This window comes from Seriola dumerili, unplaced genomic scaffold (assembly GCF_002260705.1).
Source record: "Seriola dumerili isolate Sdu_G_001 unplaced genomic scaffold, Sdu_1.0 BDQW01000052.1, whole genome shotgun sequence".
Taxonomy (NCBI): Eukaryota; Metazoa; Chordata; class Actinopteri; order Carangiformes; family Carangidae; genus Seriola; species Seriola dumerili.
Genome location: NW_019174307.1, coordinates 10428699 through 10456099, shown reverse-complemented (window position 1 = coordinate 10456099; position 27401 = coordinate 10428699). Strand labels below are relative to the sequence as shown.

The following is a 27401-nucleotide window of genomic DNA, read 5'->3' as shown; positions in this document are numbered from 1 at the left end:
AATAATCAGTGAGAACTGTAAATTGGTTGGCTGAAACCCCACTGATTAAGTGCATACATGCTATTCTGCTTTCAGTATTTGGAAAAAAATCTTGATTATATTTAATAATTTTTTTTGCATTTTCTGTATCCGAAATCTAAATTAAGTATGACATTGATTAGTATCCAGTAAACTCAGATGTTGGTTCGCTACTTGAAATGAGCTCAGTCTGCTTTGGGCAAATATTTCCCGCGTATTTAGTGTGGGAAAGAAATAATTCCCATTGCTCTAGCAGACATGTGGGTTGAAATTCTATAGGTTGTACTTTAATTACAGAATTGTTCTGTGAGTAATTGCCTTTGCTCTAACCTGTCTTATGAAGGTTTTTCACTTCAGAGCATTGAAGGTTGTTCCTGTTTGAGCCGTAATATTTTGCTCACCTGCCATTTAGTTCCATCAGTATGCAATTATTGCAGGATGATAGGATCATTTTCCATTGGTTCTGTCAGTTTTCTTTTAATTCTAATGCAAGCTAAAACTGCTTTGTGTCATATCTAGATAGCAGGTGACATATTACCACAGTTAAAGGGTTTGTGCAGTGTAACAATTTAAGAGCCTTGGTTATAAATCAGTTCCTATGTTCTCCTCAATACCTTGCAGTTTCAGAGGAATAGTTTGAGACCTTTGAAGAAATATTGCTTTTGTGAAATTCTCGTTTCAGTTTCTTTCTTTGATCTTGCATAGAAATATCCAAATGAAAGTAGAGCAGAAGCAGACGGTTTGACTGGAGACTGAGTTACATTAGTGACATTGACTTACTTTGTTCTCTTAATCCCAAAATATTTGAATAAAATAATTTCTTTCAGCAGTTTGTTTGACGAAGGCCTGAAATCACAGCCCGAATACATATTACTGCCTCAACAAAGTGCCACAGCAAGTGTGCAGGCATGGTTTCTGTGTCCCTTTTTGATGACCGTAAGTGGAACCAGTTTCTCAGTTTCAATGAGTCAGATGGTGGTACTCCATCTAGCTTAGTGTGGAGATATCCCTCTGCTCGATGGGTCTTTTTATTGTCTATTGTGACTTACTCTTTGATGTACTCTCATAACAAGTGGGAGGCCAACAGAGTACCAGCAGGATTTCACAGTAATACCCTCATAATATTCCAGGGCAGCAGTGGAAGTAATTCATACTTCTTACCTTTTCTGACTATATGCAGGGAGCCATTTTTATTTTTTCTTTATTTTCTTTGTACTTCTCAGTCCTCATGGAGACAGCACTCCACAGAGGGAATGTGGATGCAGCAGCTGAAGTGTCATGTCACTTTAAGTGTGCACTGTAGACACAGTGCAGTAGATGCTTCCACATATATTCTCTTAGTAATATGTTGGCTAAAGTGCAAGCTGCACTGTGTGCAAACACACATTGCATATCAAGGGTAAACATGAAAACATGTATGCAGACACATGCTGTGTTTAGGCTTACTCTCTCCTAACAGCCAAACAAAGGCAAGGGTAGTGAAGGAGAAAGTGACGAACAAAGGGTGGATCTTCCTCAAGTTCCAAAGTTGTGCATTAATAAACAGGATTTGCTTGACTGCCACTGGCACTTCGGTTCCGTTGGCACGTCTGTCAGCTCACTCATTTTCAATAAAACCAGTCAGCCGTCTAATGCCATCCCACCGTCAGTTAGCCGCTATTAGCCCATAGATGAATATCATTCCCTCTGTTCCAATGGAGCAGCCAAGTGATGCAGCCTCTGTGAGTGCTGACACAATGATGAATAGCTACAGGGAGCCCTCACACAGAAGAGGACTGTTTTCCTTCAGGATATTTCAGAGCCAGGAGAGAATGACCATTTTATACATGAGCCTAGCTAGACCTGACACTGAGTTTTCCCTATGGTCCTGCTGCCATTATTATAGACAGTGTAATGTATCATGTAGGAGTCTTTTTGGATTTCTGTTTGCATGTCATCAATTTGATAAGACGCTATGTACAATACAGCAGTGTTGCCATTTGGGCTAAAGTTGTTCAGTACTTATAAGACCAACTAATACACTATACCAGTTAATACCCCATGAGATAAACAATGCCGTCTCCATGTTTGTTGTTCTTCTTCAAGATGGAGCATGAACGCGTGTGGGACTGGGAGCGCTTCACCCAGGTACAGTTGAGCGTAGTGACCCAGCAGTGGCAACGGGACCAGGAAGAGCTACTGGCCAGAGCCCTGGTCACATTACAAGAGGCAAGACATACCCACCGGGAGGAGCTGGAGCTCCACAGAGACCGCCAGAGCCAGCAGGACATCTGCTTGCGGCTCAGAGAGAAGGTTAGTGCCTATTATACCTTCACACCAGGAATTGTCACGTGTTCAGCAACATTTCCAACTTTATGAGACGGCACTTTTTATGTTGAAAATTATGCTGCAGTTCTGTGTCTGCAACCCATATTTAGTCCCACTAGGAAGTATGTGTATAACTTCAATTTCATACTTGTTCCCTCTTCCACAGCCCACCCAGTATGACTCTGTGGTGTACTTCTCTACTGTTCTTATTTATAAGTGACACTCACTCACACTCCTGGTGGATTCGTCAGAATTGAGAAGGTTTACAGAATATTTAACATCAAATCCTTTTCCTCAAAAGAACATATGTACATCTTGTAGTTGCAGTGAGAGCTGGTGAGGCACCAGACAGGCAGCATTGTCTGACTGCCTGCTTCTGTACAGTATATCTGCTGACGAGGTTGCATGTTACACCAGGCTGCCTGACAGCATCTCTCGCTTTAGCTGCCACTTGGGATGGGCTGTGAATGCAAACAAGCTACTAAAGATGGTCTCGCAAACATGATGTTGCTGTCTCTGAGGGGTGCTAGTTCACATTCACACAACAAACAATTTATTCATGTGAACAAATCCATGTGCTACTAATGCAGTGCTGTATGAATTGAATTTTCCTTGCCCGCAAGTCAAAAAAAAAAGAAGATATTCTTTGGCTGATCAGATAACAAGACACTCTGATGTACTGAAGTAGAATTGGTCAGGGCCATCCCCACTGAGCCTAGTTTTTTCAAATTATGTGAGGATAACAACCCATGTCCGGTTGAACTTAGTTGCTTAGTTGGCTGAACATAGTTGGGTAGTGTAGAAATGTTTATTTATTATGTGGTGAACTAACAAACCAACAACCCTACTGCTGGGACCTTTTCTCAGGTTCCCATGTTAGGACAATGGGGAAAACAATATATGACAATCTTTCTCTTAGTTACAGCAATTGGCCTGCACACAAATCAGATTTTTTTCTCCCTGTCTTTTATTTTACTGCTATCATTTAATTTTGTGGCAAGGCTGCAAAATTGTGGAATTAAAAAGTGGCTCTTGATTTCTTAATTTCTCAAGCTGTGCCTAACTGTGCAGCTTGTAAACATAAACACTTAAGGTAGGAACAGCAGCACTCTTATTTACTGCAGCATACCTGAGATCTCTTCCTCTAAATCTAAAACAAGATTGTTGGACCGGAAGACAATTTCAAAAGAGGTTGGCAATTGATTATTTTTCCATGGAGTTTAATATGAAGACTTTCTTTCATCTTCAAGGATAAAGGTGCCATTCTCAAGGAATACAATCTCAAGTGGAATTACACCATTAAACAGCAGCATGTACAAGGGACAAGAAAGTGAAGGGCACATTACTCAGTTGTGGAGTGTAGATAGTAAAAAAAAAAAGAAAAAAGTTATTATTAGTTATTAAGTAATTATTCTTTTGTTCTTGTGCTTAAGCAGTCTCAGTAGGAGGCCAGTGACTTCCTGATAGTTTGAGTAAGATAACATCATTGTATTATTTCCCTATTGCCATAATTATACTTGAAAAACATTTTTTTAAGTATTTAAGTCTCTTTTAATCTGTTTTGCTGCACATTTGCTGTAACACCTGAAAGTAATATGCTCCTAGATTGCTCCTAGACAATCAACAGCTTGCAAATTCTTTGAATTTAGCTCACATAATACATTATGTTGGAGGGGATTTGTTGACTTGCTTTTATTATGCATGTAATTGGACTGTTTTCTCTTTATCCTTTGCTGTTCATTGCCATTTACTACTAAGGTAAGTGAGGAAGCAAATTCAAGGGGAATGATCACTTCACATTCAGTTCTGTCAGAATGGAGCTTCTTCTGATACAGCTGCAATGGCAGTGGCACAACAAAGTTGTGTTTGCAAAAAGGCATCACAGGTTTTTGAAACAATGGACTATTCAAGACAGCAGTGTGTCTCTGCAAGCTTCTTTTTTTAAAGTATTTTTGAAAACACAAGGGGTCTTTGAGTTTTAGTAATTTAGAATGAACCTGCAGCAGAATATAAACATAAGCCTCTCACTATTGCAAACACATTTCTGAGTTTTATTTTCATGGCTCTCTGAGGCAATAAGAAAAATAAAATCACAGACATTTTAATTCCCTTAACTTTTCTAGATCCACATTTTTTGTTTATGCATTGCATGGGCACATATTTGAGTTTGTGTGGAGGCTCAGATGGACGCCTGTTTGCATCCAATTTTTCTTTCCCCTACCTTTATCACCAGAGCACAGCGAAACAGTGGTGAGACAAGATGGATTTCCTCCCGTTGCATCTGCTTCTTTAACGCTTTGTTTTCTGCAGCTGCTCCCTCTGACCCAAGCAACTCTCCTGACTCTCTCACCCCTCTTGAGATCGACTTCCTTTCTATGCTCTAAATTTAATTTTTATTGTATTGTATGTGCTGTGTAGCATAAATATGATTTGGCAGAAGGCTAGGGCAATGTAGCTGACAGGTCACCTCTAAATGTATCAAATTTATATACTTTATTTATATTTTATTTCATGGATTTTATGGAGGTAATCATCATAATCTTTAACTAAGGATCAGTTCACATATTTAACTTGATTCTTCATAGTATATTTTACATAGAGGGATACTTGTACAGGAGGTATGTGGAAAGCTTAACCAATTAAATCAACTAAAGTCAAATAATGCAACTAAAATAATAGAAATTGTGATTTGATTTGAAAATATAGATATAGATAAAATAGTTGACAAAAAGTATGGATAAACAGCCGAAATAGCTAAAAGTAGAGGATAAACAGTTGAAATATATTGTGTTGTTTATATAAACAACAATATCCACTTTAATATAATTGGTACATCCAGTTTATAATCCCTTCATAAGAACATTTGAATGAAAGGGGACTTGATAGAGCTGTGGGGACATGTTAAACAATACAGGTTAGGAATCACTGGTCTAGATGATGCTTTGCTACAATGACATAACTGAACTAATCTAATTGAGATCCTCTTGCAACAGTTTACACCAATGTTAACTGGTTTAAGCTACAACCTTTTTGAAAAAGATTAAGAAGCTAAAGGGCTGCTGTGATGGTACTTGTCGGTTAAAGCAGTAAATAACAACTCTCCACATCTCGTATTCTCCGAGCCTCCATGGGTTTAGATGAGAGCATGTATTGGACAAGTTCTGGTCAGTGCTGGTCTGGTTCTGACCTCATTAGGGAGGGAGGCTGTGTGACACTTCAGAGGGACATCTAGTGGGAAGAAATCCAGGGTAATTGATCTCAGAGTTAGCTTGTATCCCTCTGTTTGGGAAAGGGCAAGACTGTTACACAGACCACAGCCTCTCAGATTGGCCATGCAAAGATGACTGGCTGGATTCATGTGTCTGGACACGGACGGATCATATAGCAGTTATTTCATTTCAGAAGGCTCCAGGTGTGATGGACAGTATAGGAAATGAAGAGGGTGTTTATTGTCAAAGGTAAAATGAAATGGATGATTAAGATAACTAGTTAACATTTCATGCATGAGACATGGCTTATTTCATTCCAATTTATCACTGAAAGACAGATGCTTCTTTTCAAGTCATCAGCTGTTTGTTCTGCAGTGTTCTGGCTGCTGTAATTAGTTGGCATTGTTCTTGGTGTTACTGTTCATTCCAGCCTTTTATTCTGTCCTTGCTTTCATTTTGCCTCCCACTTATATCTCCCTCCCAGGCATCTTTGATGAGCAATTGTGTTTTCCACATGAGTAAATAAAGCCTAGAGGGATGGCAGATTGTTCCAACATTTTCAGGTGGGAAAGAGATGAGCAGACCAACAGGACAAATGACATAACCATTGAAAGAAGAAAGATTTTCATATAAGATGGGAGATTTTCTTTTATTGCAAGAGCTCATTTTTCATTTCCTGCTCTCCAGAGTACTAGTACTACAGAGCAATATAAACAGCACTATTACAGATCAACTTATACTGAGTTGATCTGTGGGCCCTTCTTGCAGTATTCTCTAGCGACTCTGTATTAGCAAATCCCCCGTCACTGAGTGTTGATGACAAACAAGGATGGCTCTTCATCCCTCCGGTGGCTGAATGGACACAGCAGATTTGAGTTAAGTTGAGGTAGTGCGTGGGCCACTCAGTGTTTCAGTTGACAACCCTCTGAGGAGGTAATTGCTCATATATGTATAATTTTTCTTCAACAAATTGATGTACCTGTTATGGCCCTGAGGAACATTACTTTTGTGCAAGCTGTGAAAATACAAAGATAATTGCATGGTTTCATTTTTCTCAACTCTGAATGGACATTATTTCTTATCCCTTTAAAGATCCAGTAGATCTCACATGTCATTAATGCCACTCAGAGTGGTCGCTAAGATGGAGGAGTGTTACTGTTCTTATAAATATATCACATATTCTCCCCAGTTTGCTGTTCTAATTCACAGCGATGATTCTGGTTTGAGATTTGTAGCTTTGCATTTGTTCATATCTAATCTGTTTCACTCATCTGTTATATATCACAACTTTGTTATTAAATGACCTGCAATTGAAAGTTCTGATGGCTGCTGCAACGCCCCCCGACAGAAGACATTACTTTAACTGTACAGTTATATTAACAAAGGATTTTAGCAGGCTGCAGTGTGCAGATAAAAAGGCTATTATTCTTTTGTTATTCTGACATCTCTGCAGTCTTTTCTCTGCTGCCATGAAAAAGGATGGTGTCCCATTTCCTTTTGAATTCACAGAAAATGAGATTCCAGTGACAAATTACTGTAGACTGTACATAATGACCATTTTATTCCCTTTGTGCTCCCTAAAATGTCTTTTCATCTCTGCCTAAACAAGAAAGACATACAAAATACATTCAGTCACTGTGGATCTCACTGTGTTCACAGTGGATCCAAGCTTAAAAGATACATTTAATATTAGTTTGGTTACCTTACATGACCTTACACTACAACTGAGCTTTGAGGCTGTGGGGAAAAAAACAAAGATAGTGTTATCAGTCACATGTTTGTAGGTCTCAAAACATGCAGTATGCCTTTCAAACCCACCCAGCAGGTTGTTGACACACTCTACTGCACATGGTTCACTACAGCAAATGTGCAGGTGTCATATCTGGGCCAGACAGGAGCTTGATAGATGGTTTAATTATTTGTGCTTCTTTTTCTGTATTAAAAAAAAAAATCTATAATTTGATTTGTTTTCTGGTTACATAGATTGAGGAATTCTATGAGACAGAATTTCTACTGAGCAATGGAGATGTGAAAATATCTTTTGGACATTGAAATATAGATATTTGTAAAATATTTATTATCCATTTTTGTCAGTAGAGACATGACAAGAAGTAAGACAGCAGAGAGTATGGGTTATGTGTAGGAATGACCCCCAGCTAGAACCAAAAGAGTGACATTGCAGTTACATGGTCAGTATCTGCGACCACTACACTGCCACAAAGCTCCGAAATATGGATATTTTATGCGTATTGAAACCCTATATATGACTTATTATATATTTCAGATTTATTACCTTTCCAGTTGATTCTATACACCATTTAAATACAATTTAAGTCTTTATTTTTCCGGGGGGGGGAAATCCAGTGTTAAACTGGGAAACGAAACATAAAGCCTAAACACTTAGAGCACATAACATTAGCATTGCTCATTTCTCAAAATTTTATGGTTTGTTTTATACACTGAATACTTTTTCATATGGCCAAAAATGAAGTAAAAAAAAAAAAAAAAGACTAACACATTTTAGTAGACATCTTTTCAATCTATATTGAAATTGAGTGTGCTAATGAGCTTTTGTATGGGTCCAATGTTTTGCCCCAGGGTAACACCAGTAGTCACTGGAATCATTACTGTGACCTTTCACAATCACAAGGTTTTATTACATAAGGCTGTACTTGAATCAACGCCAACATCAACAGGTGCACATTACATATTAACAGTGGAAGGGAGAGAGCAGCAGAAGTACAAAACAGGACAAATGGACAGTGCAAGATAACTGAAAAACAGTGACACATAGCATACATAGCAGGATAAACATTGTCGCAGTGCTTTCACCAACGTTACTCGGTCATCACTCTCTGTCACTGCTCAGGATTGCTCTTCTGGTCAAGAAAGAGAATAGAGAGCGACTAAAGAAGCATGTTGTATCACCAGCGTCAACACTGGAAGCTGGAACTTGATTAGAGGCTGGATCGTTTAAAGTTATCTCTCAAACACACAGCTGTTGCTTTTTCTCAGGCAGACGTCAAGTATGAAGATGATCTATGAATGACTTGATGATACCGCTGGTGCTAATGTGTGTGAGACCATGTTAATTTGTAGTTTAGTCCCGCAGGGATTCCTGAGCTCTCCCCTGATAGATCTGTGAGTCCGTCTGCCCCACTGGAATGCAGCACTTTAATACCCTGCTCACCGCAGAGAGGCTGCTGCATAACTGTTTGTGATAGGGCTCAAACACACAGGCTTTCTTTAAGATTCACTGCTTTGACGGGTCCTGAGGTGATCTAACACAAAGTGTGAAAGATGGCTGTGACACCTCTTCAAGAGTTCATGCCACACTTTGGCACCATGGCAGTGGGGCTCAGCTGGTTGTCTCCCAATGAATGATTCTTTCAAGACAGCTGCTGATGGACAATAATCTGCTTTTTGTTTCTCCTCTATGTGTATTTGGATGTGTGTTTGTAGCTGCAGCGGTGGCGGGCCCAGCAGGAGGAGGTGGCGAAGCTGGAGGCAGCTATAGCTGCTAGACAACAAGCGGAGGAAGAGGTGAGGTTAAAGAAGGAGCAGGAGAGGGAGACCACCATCAGGTCACAGCAGAAAGAAAAGGTAATCTCACCTTCATCAAACCCATCACAAAGCACTTCTTAATATCAACACTTATGCACATGAATCAAGTTAAAATCTCACTCATTTGTATAATTCCATTACTTGGATTTAAAGGATTCTCTGTGTTACCAGGGAGAAAACACAACTTTTGAAAAAAAAAAACTGAGTTGATTTAATACATTATTGTATAAGAGATATTACAGTAAATATTCTTTCTAGATGATAAATGGCATTTTTTATCCTGTGCTTACAAGATCCATATATTGTGTGCATAACTTATTACAAGGTAATTTATTTTAAATTCAAATACTTCTTTATCATGCAGCCAGCCCACTTGAGATGCTCACAGCCAGCTCAAAATGGAGAGGACCTGGTCAACCAAAAACACAGGACTGTCCTCAGCAGGAATTATCTGCTAAATTTTAAAATGGGAGACAATAGGTATAGATGAGTTAGGTTTAGATGGATGTCTATGGCGTGCCAAGAAAATAGCCTCATAAGTTAAAAAAAGAAATTAGTCATATTGGCTCAGCTTGATCCCAGGCACTCAGCACACATATCAGTGATTTCACAGAAAAGAAAGAACTCCTCAAAAACAAAATAAATGTGGCATATAAGCTTTTGGTGCGTGTGTGAATGAGTGTATAAGTGACTTCTCATGGAAAAGAACCTATTATTGAAAATTTATTAGAATAGAAACACTGGTACTGCTATGTAGCTGTCATGTAGCTGTCCTAAACTTCTGGAAACATTTAAATAACTTGCTTGAATTAGATAGATAAAAACACATTATCTTTGGTGACATCAGGGGGTCTGTCTAAATTAAAACCATCACTAGGTTGTCAACTTGATAAAATTACACTAGCTTCAAATTGCTCATCATTTTTGGCTACGCTGTCTTAAGTATTTAATTGTGGGCACACGTGGAGATAAAACTTAAAAAGATACATTTGTACAATTATCTGGGTATTTTGATCATTTAGTTTAGTTATTGTCCTCACTGGTACAACTACACCAGAATGTGTGTGTGTGTGTGTGTCTGACTGTTTAATTAACTCTCTCCTCAGGGGTCTGCTAGGAGAGCATGGGCGATCTGAGACACTCTCTGATTAATGAGAGCATTTAGGCTGCATTGTATTCCATGTAATTTAGTACATTAGTCTGCCAGACATTGAAATATCATCTCATTCTCTCTATTTACACTTATCCGATTACTGCTCTGTCACAATCGATAGGACATGACGATCCTAAGAGTTCTGTGGAAGTCAAATTATTGGGAGCTTTTTGTCGTAACTCTTTGTAAATTGTTGTTTTTCCCTCAGGTCAGGCAGTTTTATTTAAAGCAGCAGAAGAGGAGGGATGTGCTGGAGCAGAGAGATCAAGAGAGACTTGCTTATCTGAGGAGCGTCATGGAAGAACAGGCAAGGAGAGACAAGAAGAGGTGAGTGTTGCACCGTGGGACCCAAGAGCTAATACATTATTGCCCATTACCAAGCATGACGTGACATGCATTTAGCTTTTTTCATACTGGCTTACAACCACTTACAATCACAGGTGTATTACAAAAACATATACAGTTATGTTACAATTTTTAGCATGATGGTACATATCAAAATCAGTTTACTAATCGTAAGGAATACAACTCAGGGTGTAGAAGCAGCTGTATAATGTCTTCTGTGGATTTTTCTAATCGGACAAAACAACCATGATGATGTTCACTATCATTATCATTATCTCAGCTTTGGCTTGAAGACTTAAGTTTATACCAGAAAGCATCAATCACAAAGTGAAGATAAGGAATTTGAAAGACGTGGGTGTTTTTAATATTCCCACTGAGTCACCCAATTTTATGGAAGTGCAATACTAAATTACTTGAATATCAAATGAAAGACCAACCAATGCAGACTGATAAACAGCATCTTGCATCCAAATACAGTACTCCACTCCTGTTGTAATTTTTATGACTTTTTTAAATGGCTTTTACACTTTTATAATCAATGTTTATCGATATGAGCACTGATTGATCTATTCATCCATTTAATTAAATGTGGCTGTTATCTATCTCCATTTTCTCAAATAAACTTGATTATAGTATGTTTATACTAGGCTTCACTGTAACAGTAGTGTGCCAGGTAACAGGTATTAGTTAATAACTTATGTACTACTATACTACTATACTGCTATAGCATTTATTATAGATTCACTACCCACCACCATATATGTACCAAATTATCTTTAGCAGCCATACACTAATTTGACCTCTGAGATTACTTTCTTTGTATGTAAGTTGCTTGGCTGTGGGTACAATTTTACTGGTATCTCTAGATTTTAATGGGGACAATACCTTTTTTTATTATAATAACAGGCAGGTTTTTCATCTTCACTTATATCAGAATATACATCTTATAATTTATTTACATATTAATTTAAAATGTATATTAAACCAACAATCAAAGCATTAATACACGTAAAAGATCAATAGAGTGTCAGTGTCTTTGTGTTCTTTGCTCAGTCTTGTCAACCTCTTAAATGCAACACACTTAAAATTTCAACCAGAAACATTGCTATTCAGCCTGACGTTAAGTTACTCATTTTTTAAGGTTTTTTTTTGGCCATTTTCTGCCTTTATTATTCAGAATCAGTAGCGACAGACAGGACATTCAGGAAGAGTATAGGGGAATGACCCATAAGCCCTTGAGGTAGGACCCCTAACCATTTGGAAGGTCGCCCTGATGTTAAGTTACTCTTGAAAAATAAATTCTGCCTTTGAAAAAAATCTCATGTTTGGTGTTATTTGCTTAGCATTTCTCCACAGACACTGACAGAGACTGGCATTAATAGCAGATAATAGTATTGACTTTGGCTGCGAGAATGAACTCTGGCTGGAATAAGAATCAGGAATCATGAGAGCCTGAAAAGGCGATAAAAACAGATGATGGGAGAGGAGCTGCACTCTGGCAGCTTCATAAAACCCTCCACAGCCTGGAGCCTTGCTGTGTCAAGAACGATTGGTAATGTTGGTCATTGCGGTGGCAAAGGAAGAGAGGGGCTGTCTAGGTCTAATGTCCACACCTTCTGTGCTCCCTCTAGGGTGCAGTTTAGGGCAGATATGTTGCAGCGGCGCAGGGAGGAGAGAGAGGCGCGGGAGCTTGAGCATCAGAGAGAAGAAGAAGAGAAACTGAATCGTCTGGAAGCTCTCAGAAAGCAGGTGGATCATTATCTGCTCTTAACCCTCTCAAGCACTCTAATTTACTCTGTCAGTTGAAATGACCCACAAGGGAAGACTTGGACTCATCCTTATCTGAGTCGAGGCATCACTGCCACCTTATGGCAGACAATTGTATGTTAGCACTATATAAAATGTTTTTTTTCCTATTCATCATAGGTTGGGGTGGTGGCAGTGGCAGACCCAGAGAGGTTGATGGCAGATACAGAGGCTTGGAGGAGTCGACACTTGAATGTAAAGGAGTCTGAGCTCCAAAGGCCTCTCTACAGTATTAACACATACACAGACACACAGGTGAGGTATGATAATGTCTAACCTCATATAACCTTTAGCTTTTGTATGATTTAAAAAGCTCTACAGCTATATGATTGTTTGCCCCAAACTCCTTGTCTATGACATACATAGCATGAACCTACAAGGCCTCTCTCCCCAGTTTCCTTGATTATATTAAGCCATTATGTTTTGGTTCATCTTGGGCGAGACAGGGCACTGACCTCTGTAGTGGGAGAAATTATGCAAGCTGGTTGGCTGATAGACTTGTTTACACAGCTTTGATCTCAAGGCCACCAAGTCAGTCATTGTACTGAAGAGTCTGTGTGGGTCTGCGGTTTTATCATCATTGTGGAGAGCAGGTTGGAATGTGGTTATTGTGTAACACAAGCAATGACTAATGATTGTCAAACTGTGATAATCTTCTCCTCCAGTACCAAACCATGAAGGATTAGTGATTAATCTTGTTTCAAGTATTAAATGTGTAATAAACCATAAAAACAAACTATAGTAACCTAGTGGGTGTGATCTAGTGCGAAACAGCTAGAAATATATTATTTACTGTTTTTTTTTTTCTTTCATTTTTATTTGTTTTCCAGATTGTGTCTGATCCAAGAGTGCGGGTTGAGCAGGCACTGCGGGAGGCTGGTCTGCACCACAGCCAATATGCCAAAGAGGTTCTGTCTGTCATCAAGCCCCCCAAACCACCTCGACGAGACACAAAATCCATACTCAAATTCTGACCAAGGGCTTGTTGGGGTCATATTATCAAGTCCAACTAACCATTTTTCAGGTATTAAGATTATATGATTATAAATACATTTTACTGATCTGAATGTGTTAGAATAACATTCACAGTTGGACAGTTCACACTGTACAAAGAAATCCGTTATTGGCAGCTACAGTATTGACCACCACATGATACAGTGCAATTACTATTATTTACCTTTATTGCAGGTTTTATACTCTACAAGAATACAGTATCATACAGCATAAACATGTACATCCAACAGGTGAAAATGACCTCTCTGTACATATAATAATACTAGTTCAGTGCCTGTTCATAATGTGCCTGGTAATTTCATCTTCTTGTATCATAAGAGAAAATACTAAGGAATATAATAAGTGCTTCTCATCTAACAAGCATATAAGATTTAAAACTCAGTACCACTAACAAACTGCAAACCCCCATTATTAGCCAACATTTTCACAATTTGCCGATTTTTGTTCCAAACATTAACATGAAGTGAGATTCTTGATCCTACAAGCATCCCCCTAGGATTTGGAATAGTCTCTATATCTGTTAGATTTGTAGTTATAGCTAAAATAATTATGCAATAGACTTGGGTTACCCCAAAAATGTAATCAGTTGTCCTTCACCCCAGTGACAAGCTGAAACAGGCAAATAAAGTACAAGAGTTTGAAAAACCTTCGACTTCTCTTGGCAGTTACAAGTTGAAGTCAAATCAACATACAGAACACAATATTTAGAAAATTACTGTTACCTTACATAAACAACAATATTTTAGCATCAAAGAAATCATAATAATCTTAACTTTTTAAATAAGTGTGTAATATTAACATGCTAAGTACAGTACATTTACATATCCTCATATCAGTCAAAGCTATATACAATCTTTTGGGAATGCTGTGCCAGGGATGGAACATGTAGGTGTCTCAGACAATATATCCCAGGCGTTTCTTGATAAAGTGGGACACCAAGACTTGAGGTCTCTGCTGGTACTCCACCAGCACATCATGAGGGGAAGTGATCTGGTCTCCATCAAAGCGGTTCAGTAATGTAACACAGATCACAGCCGCTGGAAGGAAAAAAAAATAAATCAACAGTCATTTAGTATAAGCTCATGTCCTTTGTTCTCATGTTAGTCAAATCAGAATCAGTCAGTAGAGACAAGACACTTTTCTGCATATCTCATCTATTCTCCACATCTATTTTCTACAAATGTCATTATGCATAATAATGACATATAAATTATGTAATTAATTATGTCATTATTGACCAGTATCAAAGTAGGCTAAGGATCATAGGCAAAGTAGGATGTAAAAGCGTGAATGTGTGAATGTTTATAACAAAACAATACCTTTGAGGCCACAGACACGGCACATAGCAGCAAGCACGGTGGACTCCATTTCAATATTCCTCACTCCCGCCTCGTGAGCCTCCCTCAGATACTCTAGTTTTTCTTCATGAGAGAAGGAACAGAGAGCCCCGTCCAGTCGGCCTTGACCTAGAGAGACATAGAACAGGATCTGTCACCATCTGAGCAATGTATGTGACCTGCTGAGGTTCTTGCCTGTGCTGTAGGTGAATACCAAATATGATCACAAACAACCTGAACATAACATCCTGTTTATACCTTCATAGAAGTCATGGGCGCACATGGTGTGTCCAATCACTGCCGGAAAGTTTTGAAGCTCCGAAGAGCACTGCAGAAGCTCATTGGCCACTCCTTCATCCAGCTCAGTATTCCTGGTGATAACTTTACCAAGAACCACTTGCTCAAACTGGGGACGGAAGGAATAGTCCACTGCTTTATCTGTGATCACCACAGTCCCTGGAGCCAGACCTAGAGACAATAAAGGGCTATATTATAGTCCTGTCTGATACCCAGAATAGAGGAGTACTGGCATGCATCACTTGAAGAATTCTGTTCACTCTGAAAGGTAAAGCTAACGTTTTCTGTCACCTTTAACACAACAACTGTTCTTACCGACTCCACCAGATGTTCCGAGGCGAAAGAGGACCACATCATGACACTGGGCATGGTGCAGCAGTTTGATGAGCTCATGTAGCATGATGGATATGGAAGGGACACCCATGCCATGCTATAATACGTACAATGGATGGAAATATTTTTTTGAACATCCATGAAATAATTATTACTTACAGCAATGAATAATTAGTAGACAAGTAAAGTCCACACACACAATGCATCCACCATTGAAACTTAGGGAATACTTACACTTATAGACAGCACTGGTCCCACTTTATACATGCAATAGCGATCAGTCCCCTCACAGATATTTCTTATTTCCTCTGGGCTTCCAGGCAGTTTCAGCTCCTGGTGGATGAACTGGGCAAAGGCCTTCATGCGAGTCGCACTGCCACCAACACACACAAACTATGGAAAACACAGAGAGAGAGCAAGGATACCTGAATTTAGTTTTCTAGCTTTTGGAGTTGGATACCCAAAATCATTTTCTTTAATCTGACCTAATTTCACAAACCTTAATATCTCCAAACATTTCTGGAAGGTTGTGAGTCTTGGTGCTCAAACTGAAGTGGTAGAGAATATCCTCTTCCATGGTGTCCAAGTAGGGATTTTTCAGTTGAACACTGGGTCTAAGAACAATTTAGTGCCACATATTAATGTATGATACAGAACACTCAAGCAAATCCATTAGCTGCACTAAGTGTAGTCTCTGAATAGTCTATTAAACACGATGACATAAGACATATGAAGAAAGATGCTCTTTTGAAGAGCAACAAGAAGAAAAGAGTCAACAAAAGTTTAGTTGAGGCTCCCAAATACTTACTTGATATACTCATTGTGGTCATTCCCCATACGGTTAAGTAAAATCTGGGCCATGACTGCAGGAGACAGTATGAAATCAAAAATGTATATGTAAAATGTCTTCAAGTGTAAATCCTCCAGATACTTGTTGCTGCTGCTAGTTGTTATTAAAATAAGAGTTATGTCTGACTGCAGAGCTTATATAGCAGTGACCTCTGACCTTGCCACTGATTGGTTCCATAAAGAGGAGTAGCATCTGTCCCTCACAAAAAAAAAATTCCGACAGCCTCAAACAAACAGCAAACACGTGAAAAATTATTGGCTCAGTTCCTTCAAAAACAAAACCACATCCAACAGCAATGAAAAAAACCAATGTGACGTGAATTACTGTTATGACTGAACCTTACAAAACCGTGAGCTTGTGTTGTAATGTCTGCCAATATGAAGCTAATGAATAACTAGTGACAACTTTGGTAGGAACAAAACAAAGGCTCAGATGCAGAGAAACTCGATGGGAACAAGGCTGAGCTCAAAAAGGCAAAATCTTTAATGATGGTGCTTAAGGTCATACACAGGTAGTCCAACAAAGGCAGTAAAAGCATGCAGGGAACTGGCAAAAATCCCATCAACCAGGGAAACTTAAAAGGCAAAACTATAGAAAGAAACACTAGGAAAGACCAAGAAAGCAGTGAACACAAGTGAACAAAGATAATCTGGCATGGAAGCATGGGAAATAGGCAAGTATACATACACATGAATGATTATGAGAATAATCGAGGACAGGTGAATGATTGGTAAATTGCAACAGGTGTGGCTGGTTAAGGAAGGGAAACACATGAGGACAGAAAAAGCAACAAGAAAAGAGGTGAGCGCTACAAAATAAAGCAGAATATATGCATAATGACAGACATAAGGACAGAATGTCCAGTATGTTGAGAAGGAGACAGACCAGTGATGGAAAACAGGAAAAGAATTGTGTGCATATTCAATCCATACCAACAGTTGACTCCACAGGAATTGATTCTGGGAAACTAAACATCTGAGACCAGTCTTGAGCTCCAGATTGTAATGCTCGCTCTGACCTTTGGCCTAGTGTTACCTTTGGATTGGGGCAAACCAGTCTTACGGTCCAAAGATATGTGTGGGACCAGGGTTGTTGTGGCATCGATAGATGATGAAGCAGTCCGTAAAGTTGTTGTAGTGAAGTCTTATTCTGAGCACAAACAGGTCAGGCTGGGACAAACTCCCCCACATTTTCCACCAAAGAAGGCCAAAACCACTGCTTCAGGAAACTAATGCTTTGCCTTACCCCTGGATGGCAGCTGAGCCTGGATGAATGACCCCACTCCAGCATCCGTGGATTGAGTGGTGCTCCTCGAGCTGGGGCAATGAGAGAGGGTAAAATTAAAATGGTTGAAAAACAGAGCCCACCTGGCTTGGCATGAATTCAGCCTCATGACTGTTCTGGTATACACCAGATTCTTGTTAAATTCTAATCCGGATTCTCCTAGTCCATACTAGGAATGGCAGTTCAGCCTGCTCCAGCCAGTGTCTCTAGTCCTCCAATGTCAACTTGACTGCAACAATTCCCGGTTACCCACAACATAATTCCTCTGTGCTGGAGACAACTTTCTGGAAAACAAAGCACATGGGTGTATCTTTTCCCCAAAGCCCACATCTGAGGCGTCAACCTTGAAGATGAATTGAAGCTTGGGGTCTGGCATTGTGAGGATGGGAGAAAGGGCAAACCAGTGCTTCAGGTTATTGAAATTCCTCTTCCTCTTGAGTGTTCCACAGAAACTTAGAACCAGGGAATGTGAGGGCATGTAAAGGGGTCGCTATATAAAATGTCAAACCCCAAAAATCTCTGTAATGGCTTGCGGCCAGTGGATATCGGCCAGTCAACAACAGCATGAACCTTGGCAGGGTCCCTTTGGATGTTTCCATATGACAAACTGAATCCCAGGAAAGAGACTGACTGCTGGTGAAACTTTTCCGTCTTGAAAAACAACTGGTTCCCCAACAGTCGCTGAAGAACCTGAAGGATTAGCTGCACTTGTTCGTCTTCACTCTTAGAAAAAAACACAAAGCAAAGATAAACACAAAGCAGTTAAGCATATCTAAAAGAACATCATTCACTAAGGACTGGAAGACTACATTACTAAGCATTACCAAGTCCAAAAGGTATCACCAGATATGCCAGTGGGAGGGGTACTTGCTTTTAATGGTGACGCCTATTTAGTTGATACACAGCCGCAGTCTTGTCTTTCTTCACAAAGAAAAATCCAGCACCAGCAGGAAATGAAGAAGGGTGGATGATGCCAATAGCTAGGGAGCCCTGGATGTATTGATTCATGGCCTCCCTACAGGGAGCAGAGGCGGCCTTTGGGAGAAGAAGGGAGGAGCCCCAGGGAGGAGATCAAGTCGTATTGTGTATGAAGTGGTGGGGATGTAGCAGGGGCCTTGATGAAAACCTTCAAATCCAGGCAAGTAGAGGGAACGTCAGACACATCAGGGGACTCTGAGAAGGAGTGAACAGGGAGGAGATGGGAGAGGCTCTAACTGCAACTAGAGCTGGCGAGCGAGGCATGGGTCAGCTCTCAGGAGGGTCTTGAAGTAGAGGAAGTTTGACTCCCCAGCTACTCTCCATTCACTGATGAGCCTCGCCTTTTAATGGACAGGCTGACAGGATATGCCCTAGGAGATCACAGTAGATGCATCTTCCCTCCCTAAAGTGTAGCTGTTGCTCCTAAAGGGAAAGATGCGTGCAGGCCACCTTCACTATCTCCTCCTTTCTCTCAGGAAGTGCTGAACCTTCCTCATTGGAGCTCAACACCGGGCTGGAATGACATTTTGTATGAGGACAGGGAGTGGATTGCCCCCAGTGGACTGGAGGTCTCCTCTCAGCTCAAATCTTTCTTTCAAAAAAGTGAAACCAGTAAGTCAAAGTCTGTGGGTAAGTTTGATGGGGTTAGATTACCTTTAATATCGTCAGGAAGATTGTGCAAGATGGTTAAAAAGAGAATAAATAATCTCCTTTTATAACCACTTTACTTGACCTCAATGGAAAATGTCATCAGTTCGGTAGATGTAAAGGAGAATGCATAAGGACTTAGGAAAAGACAAAAGCGGTGTAGAGAGAATCAGACTGCACTTTCACTAGGCTTTTTTTTTTTTAAACCAACTTTATTTATAATGACGGATGGATGCTAAATACTCCTTTCCAAACCACAAAAACAAAACAAACAGGATTGAAATGTTGAAATAAGATGTAAAAAGAAATATATAAGTGGAAAGAGTTTAGCTGTTAAAAATGTATTCAATAGAAATAAGGAAGGGGGCATAATAAATTATATTCAGACATGAAATTAATTTATGTATATAGTATATTGTCACAATGATAATAGTGTTGACTAGAAATTCAATATGCTTGCTCTTCATTATAGCTCCTAACTGGATTTGAAAAAGAAGAAATCTATATTTATGGATTTGGAACTCAGCCAATCATACAAGGATTTCCATAAATTTTGTGATCGTGTCACAAGCATAAAGTAGGTGCTCTGTTGTTTCTACATTTACGTGGGTCTGCTGCAGTAAAATTACAATTGTGCATCGTTTTAAATGTTGCATTTTCACCTTTCCTTTCCTTATGGAAGGGCCAGTGTTTCCTAAGCTAAAGGAGATGAGACAGTAAGCACGGAATCTCCTTTCCTTATCATTTAGAGAATTCAACCAGCTCTTATCATAGCTGCCACTTAGATACTTCCAGGTCATTTCACTCAGTTAGGAACCTTCCTAAGCAAAAAATACTTTTCAATCGCAGCCACTGCCAGCAGTGAGAGTCCGAAACGAATGGTGTGGTGTACCACTCTACATAACACGATAGAATGTTACATAACTTATATGTATGACATACATACATGATTTCGCAAAGAACACTGTGATAACCTCTGACTTTGACATGCAACACATTGGCATGTCAAAACAATGACACACAACCAACAGAAATGCTGTTTGTTCAGAGTACATTTTGCAAAAATCAACTAAATCAAATTGTGCATTGTATCATTTACTTCAAGAGCAATTTTACACTTTTAATGTGTCCCAGAAAAATTAATAATGATGACAATATTAATAATCTTTGTTGTCCACGGATGTGGAAATTTGCCTTTGGCTTCCGAGGGTGGTTAAAACACATTATTGTAACTCACAAACAATGACACAATAAATTGTCATCAATTTCTGGAATAATAGTGTTATTCAAATTTCAGCTTCTGCGAGCAAGTCAAAAAGATTGTGAAACATTTTGAATCATTTTCATTTTATTTTTATTCCTGAAAGCTGCCTTTTACAGAGTTACAGGACACAGCAAAAAAAAATTAACACAGGGTTAACTGGTGCCTTCCTAACTTAAGGAATGCAGTTAATGAGGCACCACTAACAGGCACAATAAATACAAGGTCCTAGCTTTAATTCAGTGAAGCACTTTCACACTTGAGTAATCCATCTGATATGACAACACAATTGAAACTATGTAAAATATTTGATGTGGCTCAGCATGAAGGGGTAAAGAAATTATTGTTGTCAGAGGAGAGGATGGCAAATATTCTTGTTGGAAGCATCTGAATTTTCCACGCACTGGCAGTCTTCTAATCTGTTGACATGGAAATATATACAAGCAGATGAGTCATTCACCTAATCATTATCATATAATTCACTAACAATCTCTACACTATACCATAAATTCTTAATGGTTGAAACCTTAAAAGTTTCACACCTCACATTTTGTGAACATTTCATTATGTACTATATCCACAGATTGAGTCATAAAATCAATAAATACCCTGCTCAACAGCTTGGTTTTATTTCCTTCTATTATACTAGAGGCAAATTTTGATAGCATAATGAAAAAGGAAATGATTTGTGGCGACCAGGAAGATTTTAACTGTGCAACTTACTTGACACATCAGTGTTGGCTATTGGTTTGTTGTCTTCTGCATAACCAAAGCTCAACAGCTTAGACATGTCGACAGGAGCTGGTTTCTTGTCAAATATTCTGCGAGGACACCAAAGACATCAAATTTTAAATTAGCATTTTAAAGAACATCAAAACCAGATATACCAATCTAATGTAATAATTTTTGTCAATATGTTTGATATATAACGAGATGACAACAGACACAGTTTAAACATCAAATATGGACCTTATCCTTCCAACACTATATATCAAAACAAACTCTGGTTACTCATTACAAATGTAATCCTCTAACAAAGTACACAGAGTCAACAACTGGTATTCACATTAGATTTCTCTTCATCTTACACCGTACAACCAATTCCACACAACTATCCTTCAGACCAAGTGTTGTAATCTTAGATTTGGCCTTCTTATCTTAAATAAAATAAAGGAAAAAGGGTGATAAATGATTATTTTCACTCAGCCAGTCAGTCTTGTGTCAGGAAATTTATAGAATCTCTGTTTACAAAGGCAGTATCTTACACAAGACTGTGTGTTGATGATCACTGCACTGCACTAATCAAAAATAACTGATGGTATTTTTACTTGTTTGACTAATGTGATTGAAGGACCTACATGACTTTTTTTGTAGCAGATTCTTTTTGGACTTACTGACAAATAGTATCATAACCATACATATTCTAGGACTATAGTCTTTTCTGTCTGGTCTCTGTAGAATTGTACTTGAGGTTATTTGAGGTTTGACATTCAAAATAATATTTTCCCAAATTACAGGAAACACACAGCAGACAGACCAGCTGTGAGCCAAAGCAAACACACAGGTAAATGTCCAGAAGCCATTGCTCTGTGTGCTGTTTAGTCTGACCAGAGTGTGCGATCTGCCCATGTGTGTTTCTGATTAGTCACTACAACATGGAGACATATGGTCTAAGATTTACTGATAATGCCCACTTAAATACCCAGATTTTGAAATATGGATCAGCCAGATCTGATGTGCTGCAATGCTAATAAGTACTAATTTATGCTGATGCAAATTTCCTGCAGATTATGAAATTGCTTACATTCATCATAGCAAACAAACCTTGATTATACTATCTAAGTACAGATTTAGAGGAATGTATAAAGATATATATCCATACTTAATTACAAAAACTACTCATAATAGATTATTGTTAGGTCAAGTATGTATAATAATGTAGCTGCTTTGTAGATGACTCCAGTAACCATGTACTCCTTTTATTCAGATACTTCCAATCAAAATGACTGATATGGTCTGACATATTAAGATCACAGGTCCATAAATCTATTCTATTTTCTACAACGCTGTTTCTGACAGTGGCATTCTGTGACACAAGCCACAGAACAACAGCACCATCTTGTGATCACATGAACTTACATCCTCTTGAATTTGCTGGTCGCATGATACTGGTCGGGCGACTGCAATTTCTCCATCTGGCTGCAATCAATGTTGTTGTTCTGCAGTAACAAAAACAAAACCACAATGTTTGGTAGTCATTTTGTGAATGTAAATATTAAAAGGATATCTTTTTTTCCATTTCTTCAAACAAGTACCTGAACCACAAAGTAGGTCTGCCTAATCAAGTAACAACTAAATGAAGTGTGTAACAGTAAAGCCTTTAACTTTTAACGTCACATGAGGTCATAACAAAAGAACTTGAGACAGAATATGTTGTGGCAAAATTACTCTCTAAATGACTGGCATTACTCTGTTTACCTTCTTTTTGCTGTTGCTGCTGCTGTCCTCTCTCTCCCAGGATGACATATTGTCAGTCCCAAAGGGGGGTTCTAGTGTTTGAAAAACTCTAGGGTTTTTTTTCTCTTCACTGTTAATGGGGCTGCTGGAAAAAAAAGCAATACAGGTATATGAAATGTGTCACTTAATGATATTTGAAATATATAACAAAGAATAAACAGTAACAAGAGTGGCTGATTGTTATTGTTTTATTGTTCCTTCTATTTTACAGTGCTGTAGCAATATTAACGGTCACAAAAACATGAGCAAGTAGAAGCAAAGGCAGCAGATGTGTAATAATTTAGTAGCATGACTATCATTACAGTAGCAGTATTTGCAGTAGTAGTATTCACAGCAAATAATGGTGTTAGTAATGGAGATGGAAGTATTTTCTAATCATAAATTGACTAGATGTCAGTGTGCATGATAATAATAAGACCAATGTTACAAGTACCTTGGTTTGCTGTTGTCCCCTGATGCAGTGTAGAACCAGTCTGGAGGTTTGTAAGAATTGGGTTTAGAGGCAATTGTTTCCTCATGCCACAAAAGTCCTGTTTAACAAGTAAGAAAAAAAGGGGGAGAAAATAAAAGTAGGCAAGAAGTATTAACCAGCCAGAAGGACATGTGTAGATATAAGGCAACAGGATGGCTTTACCCTTATGCCCTCCTTGTTTTGCAAGCTTGACATAGTCAGAGTCACTCTCCAGGACGCCGGCTCTTCGCCCTCGGGTTTTCTCCTCGGTAAGAGTGCTGATGGTTGGGGACAGTCCTGGAATCTGGGAGATGTGGCTATTTATTGCGTTGTACCCCGTCTTCACACCTGTTGAAACACACAGACAAAATGACGAAAGAAAAAATAATAATTTCTATTTCATGCTTAATTTGGACTTTGCCAAGCAAAACCATACTCTTGCCCCAGTAGATGGCACAGTGGTGGTAGCATCTCTTAAACAGGTTCCAGCAGAGTAGTGTTACTGTTGACGATAGCGATGCAGGTTGCATCGCGAGGTAACTAAACTAGGTCAGTATGAACAGTTGTACTTGCCAGATTTTGTTGGTTGAAGGTCGCTATTCATGAGTACTGGGGATGTTCTGGTGGAAACGGACACAAAACCCGGTACACTGTCAACTTCTCCGATGATAGCTTGTACGAGCTGCATTTACGTTAGCATTAGTTAGCTAACATCACTTGACTACTGCCGGTTTATTCAAGCATTAAATTAAACACACATTGCAAGTGACGACATTGACTACTCTGGATAAAGAGTTGAAATGCAGTTCTGAGTAAATTCAGATACGCTTTACTTACTCTGAATACATTTTGGCAGGAAAGTAAGAATCTGCACGGACCGTTGCTGCTGTTTGGAACTTCAGTTCACGTTGCTATGGAAACGGTTTGTCGCTATTTATTAAAACCTAGAGTACAGCTGCTGCTCCGCTGATGTGGTGACTCGACGGTACTGTCAGTCAGTTAATACGTTAGTTAGTTAGTTAGTTAGTTAGTTAGTTAGTTAGTTAGTTAGTTAGTTAGTTAGTTAGTTAGTTAGTTAGTTAGTTAGTTAGTTAGTTAGTTAGAAATAGTGAACAAATCGGTGTTACATGAATCTTGACATAACCTATATTTTTTGTATCCTGAATAAAAAAACTACATTAATAATGTATTAACAAAAATATATCGCAAGTAATGTATAATAAAGTCAACAAGTAGTAGCAGTAACTATAAAACAGAAGAACTAAAAAAAAAAAAAAAAAAGAAAAAAGACCAATGTTGTGTGATTTGACAAGTCCAGTCTATAATGAAATGTCACGACCCAGATAGCAACTGGATCCGTAATGGCTCTGGTCCAGACTTGAGGCATAACTGGCGAAATGATATTTTTTTATGCACTTGGCTTCAATATGGATTTTTAGTCAATATTACTACTGAATCAAAGGGCAGGCCTAGTAGCATTCATTTATGGAATTGCAAGCTTCTTCACATATATTATGAGAAAATTAAATGTCTTGTTTTCTTAAGCCACTAATACTCAAATGTAATAAGTAATTACAGGGGAATGTTTCTATCTGGTATGTTTTAACATGAACCCCTTGAATAACAAAAAGTTTAAAGTAATGATTTATGCGTATGTAGAAATTAAGGAATTACTGTACTGAACATTTTTTGTTTAGTAACCAGTAAATGAAAAAAACACAAATACAAAATTAAGCTAATTTATTTTGCATGTAAATGAACAATGCAAACACAGTGCCATGGCATCTTTTAACATTTTGGTAATTTTTTCATCAGAAGTCAAATGAGAGTTCATATTAATAAAAACACTTCAAGTCCCTACTGACTATGTTCATATCCATATATACAGAGCTGATAACAGTGCTGAATAAACAAATGTCAAATGCAGGCAACAGGCCTTTGACAAACATATCCCTAAAAAATCTATAAACAAAGACTTAAAATGCTGAAATGTGCCTAGAAGCCAGAAGTCCTTGGTGACTCGAGCTAAGGAACAGTGAATTTCAGTGAAGTGACAAGAAAACAATACATTTTCAAAACATAAATGTTTATGGTGCTGTGCAGTGATGAAAGAAGTATTCAGAGCCTTTTTCCTTTTTTGAAAAAGTTAAAATAAAAGTAACAATACTGCAATATAAAAATACTCCTTTACAAGTACAAGGCCTGACTGAAAATGTTACTCAGGTAAAGTATTACTGGTAACCTGTACTTGAAATATCAAAAGTAAAAGTACATGCATTCCACCACCGGTGCTATGTTGTATTTACAGTGTGTTTGAATGCTGAAAAATATTTGTAATGTGTTTGTTCAGTAATGATTGATAAATCACTCATGCATTGCACATTTAGAAAAGATGGATATGTGGAAGGTCTTTGCAGAAGAAGTGACAGAACACTATGAAATGAGACTTTGCTCTTTTCATGCAAATGTGCCTTCAGAGCAATTTGAAAAGATATTCAGTGGTTTTATTACAGATAAATCATAATGTGTTCTCTGTGGTACTACAGTCGGCTCTTAATTTCTTTTTAGTAGCCTAATCTCCATAAGTATTTTGTCAGAGATGTACTGCTTAATATGAACTTTTTGAATATCGGACTATCTATTAACCCAAGTTTTTTTTCAGCCATACTGAGTAAAATGTCCCTGCACTTACTAGTCTTCTGGTATTATTGATTAATGCTCCAAACCCTGCATAAATAACTAATGCAAAATCTAATGGTAGCAGAATAAAATGGCCACTTTAGATATTCTACGTATAAATAAATAGTAGCATAATATGTTTGAAAACACTTTTCGAAGTTATTTAATTAAATTTTTTCAGTTTACAGACTATGTTTTTTATTAAAATTCCGACCATTTTTATTGTCTGAAATATGCCCAAAAGCCTGAACTCTTCACCCCCTGAATGCTGAAACCAGAACATGCGCAGAAAAAAAACAAATAGCAAAGGTCCTAACACGTCAAACTAGCCAGAAAGAATGAGTCTGTGACAGGAAGTAGACACATTTGCTTTAGCATAAAAGCACTGTGTATCCCAGGAAAATATTTGGGGAATCAAGATGAAGAAAACTATAACACCTAATACCAGAGTGGAAGCAATATTTCATTAGGGTTTTGCTGTATTTTCTTTCTTTACAGCAAGGAGGGGTATAGATAAGCCTACAGTTTATCAGAATACTTTTAAGTCAAACATTATACGTAAGTATAAGTAAGATGTCATTTGTTTGTCTATTTCTATGATATGTTACTTACTACTTCTATTCCACTACTTGTTGGTTGCTTCTCACATATTTGACACTGTAGCATTACTTTGTAGAGTCATATATTTTTCATATGAAATAAACTTGTAACATGATGCAGTTTAAAAGGCTTTATTATGTAGCAAGACTATATTACATACCAGCTGGAAAAGCCTTTAGAAACTTAATACAGCCAGTCTCAATAGAATATGAAATAGTTCAAGTTAGCTTCACTTCATCCACCTACAACATTAATATGTTTCTTACACATTAATACATTAGAGACCATAAAACAATACTATATACAGTAATATACATACAGAGTGCATGTGGCCATTCTGAATAATCAATATTTTGACTTGTGATACTTAAGTACATTTAGTTGAAGTGGTGGGAAAAGTATTCAGATCCTATATTCAATTAAAGTTACAATCGCACAATGTAAAAATAATCCATTACAAGTGAAAGTCCTGCATTGGAAAGTAGTATTAAAAGTAAATGTAGCTTACTTAATGCAGAAAATAGTCTTTGTGATTGCAATGTTATTATATATTATTAGATTCAGAGCATTGGTGATGTACTGCATAATGAACTGAATAAATATCTGAATATAGGACTATCTGTTAACCAAACATTTTTTCACCCATACTGCACAACAATCAGCTGGTATTACCAAATAATGTTCCAAACCTTCCATAAATAACTAATGTGCAAAAGCTAATACAAGTCTTTGAGTGACAGTGAAATAAAA

At 38.2% G+C, this 27401-nt stretch overlaps 3 protein-coding genes across 4 annotated transcripts in view; 1 reads left to right on the top strand and 2 right to left on the bottom strand.

The window, feature by feature from the left end:
* ccdc148 (coiled-coil domain containing 148) overlaps positions 1-13465 on the top strand; it is a 28117-nt gene extending 14652 nt beyond the window's left edge. Inside the window, exons 10-15 of the mRNA XM_022741360.1 lie at positions 2104-2310; positions 8997-9137; positions 10460-10578; positions 12228-12345; positions 12523-12657; positions 13233-13465. Coding sequence (XP_022597081.1) covers positions 2104-2310; positions 8997-9137; positions 10460-10578; positions 12228-12345; positions 12523-12657; positions 13233-13376 — 864 coding nt within the window. The 3' untranslated portion in view covers positions 13377-13465. The remainder of the gene's footprint in view (positions 1-2103; positions 2311-8996; positions 9138-10459; positions 10579-12227; positions 12346-12522; positions 12658-13232) is intronic.
* Positions 13466-13565: 100 nt separating this feature from the next.
* On the bottom strand, positions 13566-16361 carry upp2 (uridine phosphorylase 2). Its single transcript, XM_022741361.1, has 7 exons — positions 16192-16361; positions 15883-15997; positions 15618-15776; positions 15366-15480; positions 15012-15221; positions 14736-14882; positions 13566-14453 (listed from the first exon to the last, which is right to left on the bottom strand). Exons 1-7 carry the CDS (start codon positions 16242-16244, stop codon positions 14311-14313), a joined length of 942 nt encoding a protein of 313 aa, XP_022597082.1. The 5' UTR covers positions 16245-16361; the 3' UTR covers positions 13566-14310.
* Positions 16362-20479: 4118 nt separating this feature from the next.
* LOC111218697 (uncharacterized protein C7orf57-like) lies at positions 20480-24299 on the bottom strand. 2 transcript variants are annotated; one of them, XM_022741111.1, is made up of 8 exons: positions 24210-24299; positions 23946-23992; positions 23556-23720; positions 23355-23451; positions 22883-23006; positions 22544-22623; positions 21128-21225; positions 20480-20823 (listed from the first exon to the last, which is right to left on the bottom strand). In XM_022741111.1, exons 1-8 carry the CDS (start codon positions 24218-24220, stop codon positions 20819-20821), a joined length of 627 nt encoding a protein of 208 aa, XP_022596832.1. In that variant the 5' UTR covers positions 24221-24299; the 3' UTR covers positions 20480-20818. The 2 variants fall into 2 exon arrangements, with proteins under 2 accessions (XP_022596832.1, XP_022596833.1); XM_022741112.1 differs by having other exon boundaries at positions 22883-23003.
* Between the last annotated feature and the right edge of the window lie 3102 nt (positions 24300-27401).

Excerpts from the sequence above, each read along its gene's own strand:
- upp2 (XM_022741361.1), bottom strand. The coding sequence starts at position 16,244 with ATGGCCCAGATTTTACTTAACCGTATGGGGAATGACCACAATGAGTAT. Across the intron at positions 15,222-15,365 it reads CGGAACATCTGGTGGAGTCG|GTCTGGCTCCAGGGACTGTG; the intron begins GTAAGAACAGTT and ends TATTGTCTCTAG. Across the intron at positions 14,883-15,011 it reads CGCCCATGACTTCTATGAAG|GTCAAGGCCGACTGGACGGG; the intron begins GTATAAACAGGA and ends ATGTCTCTCTAG.
- LOC111218697 (XM_022741111.1), bottom strand. Across the intron at positions 23,721-23,945 it reads CCTTCAACCAACAAAATCTG|GTGTGAAGACGGGGTACAAC; the intron begins GCAAGTACAACT and ends GTGTTTCAACAG. Across the intron at positions 23,007-23,354 it reads GGGGACAACAGCAAACCAAG|CAGCCCCATTAACAGTGAAG; the intron begins GTACTTGTAACA and ends TTTTTTTTCCAG.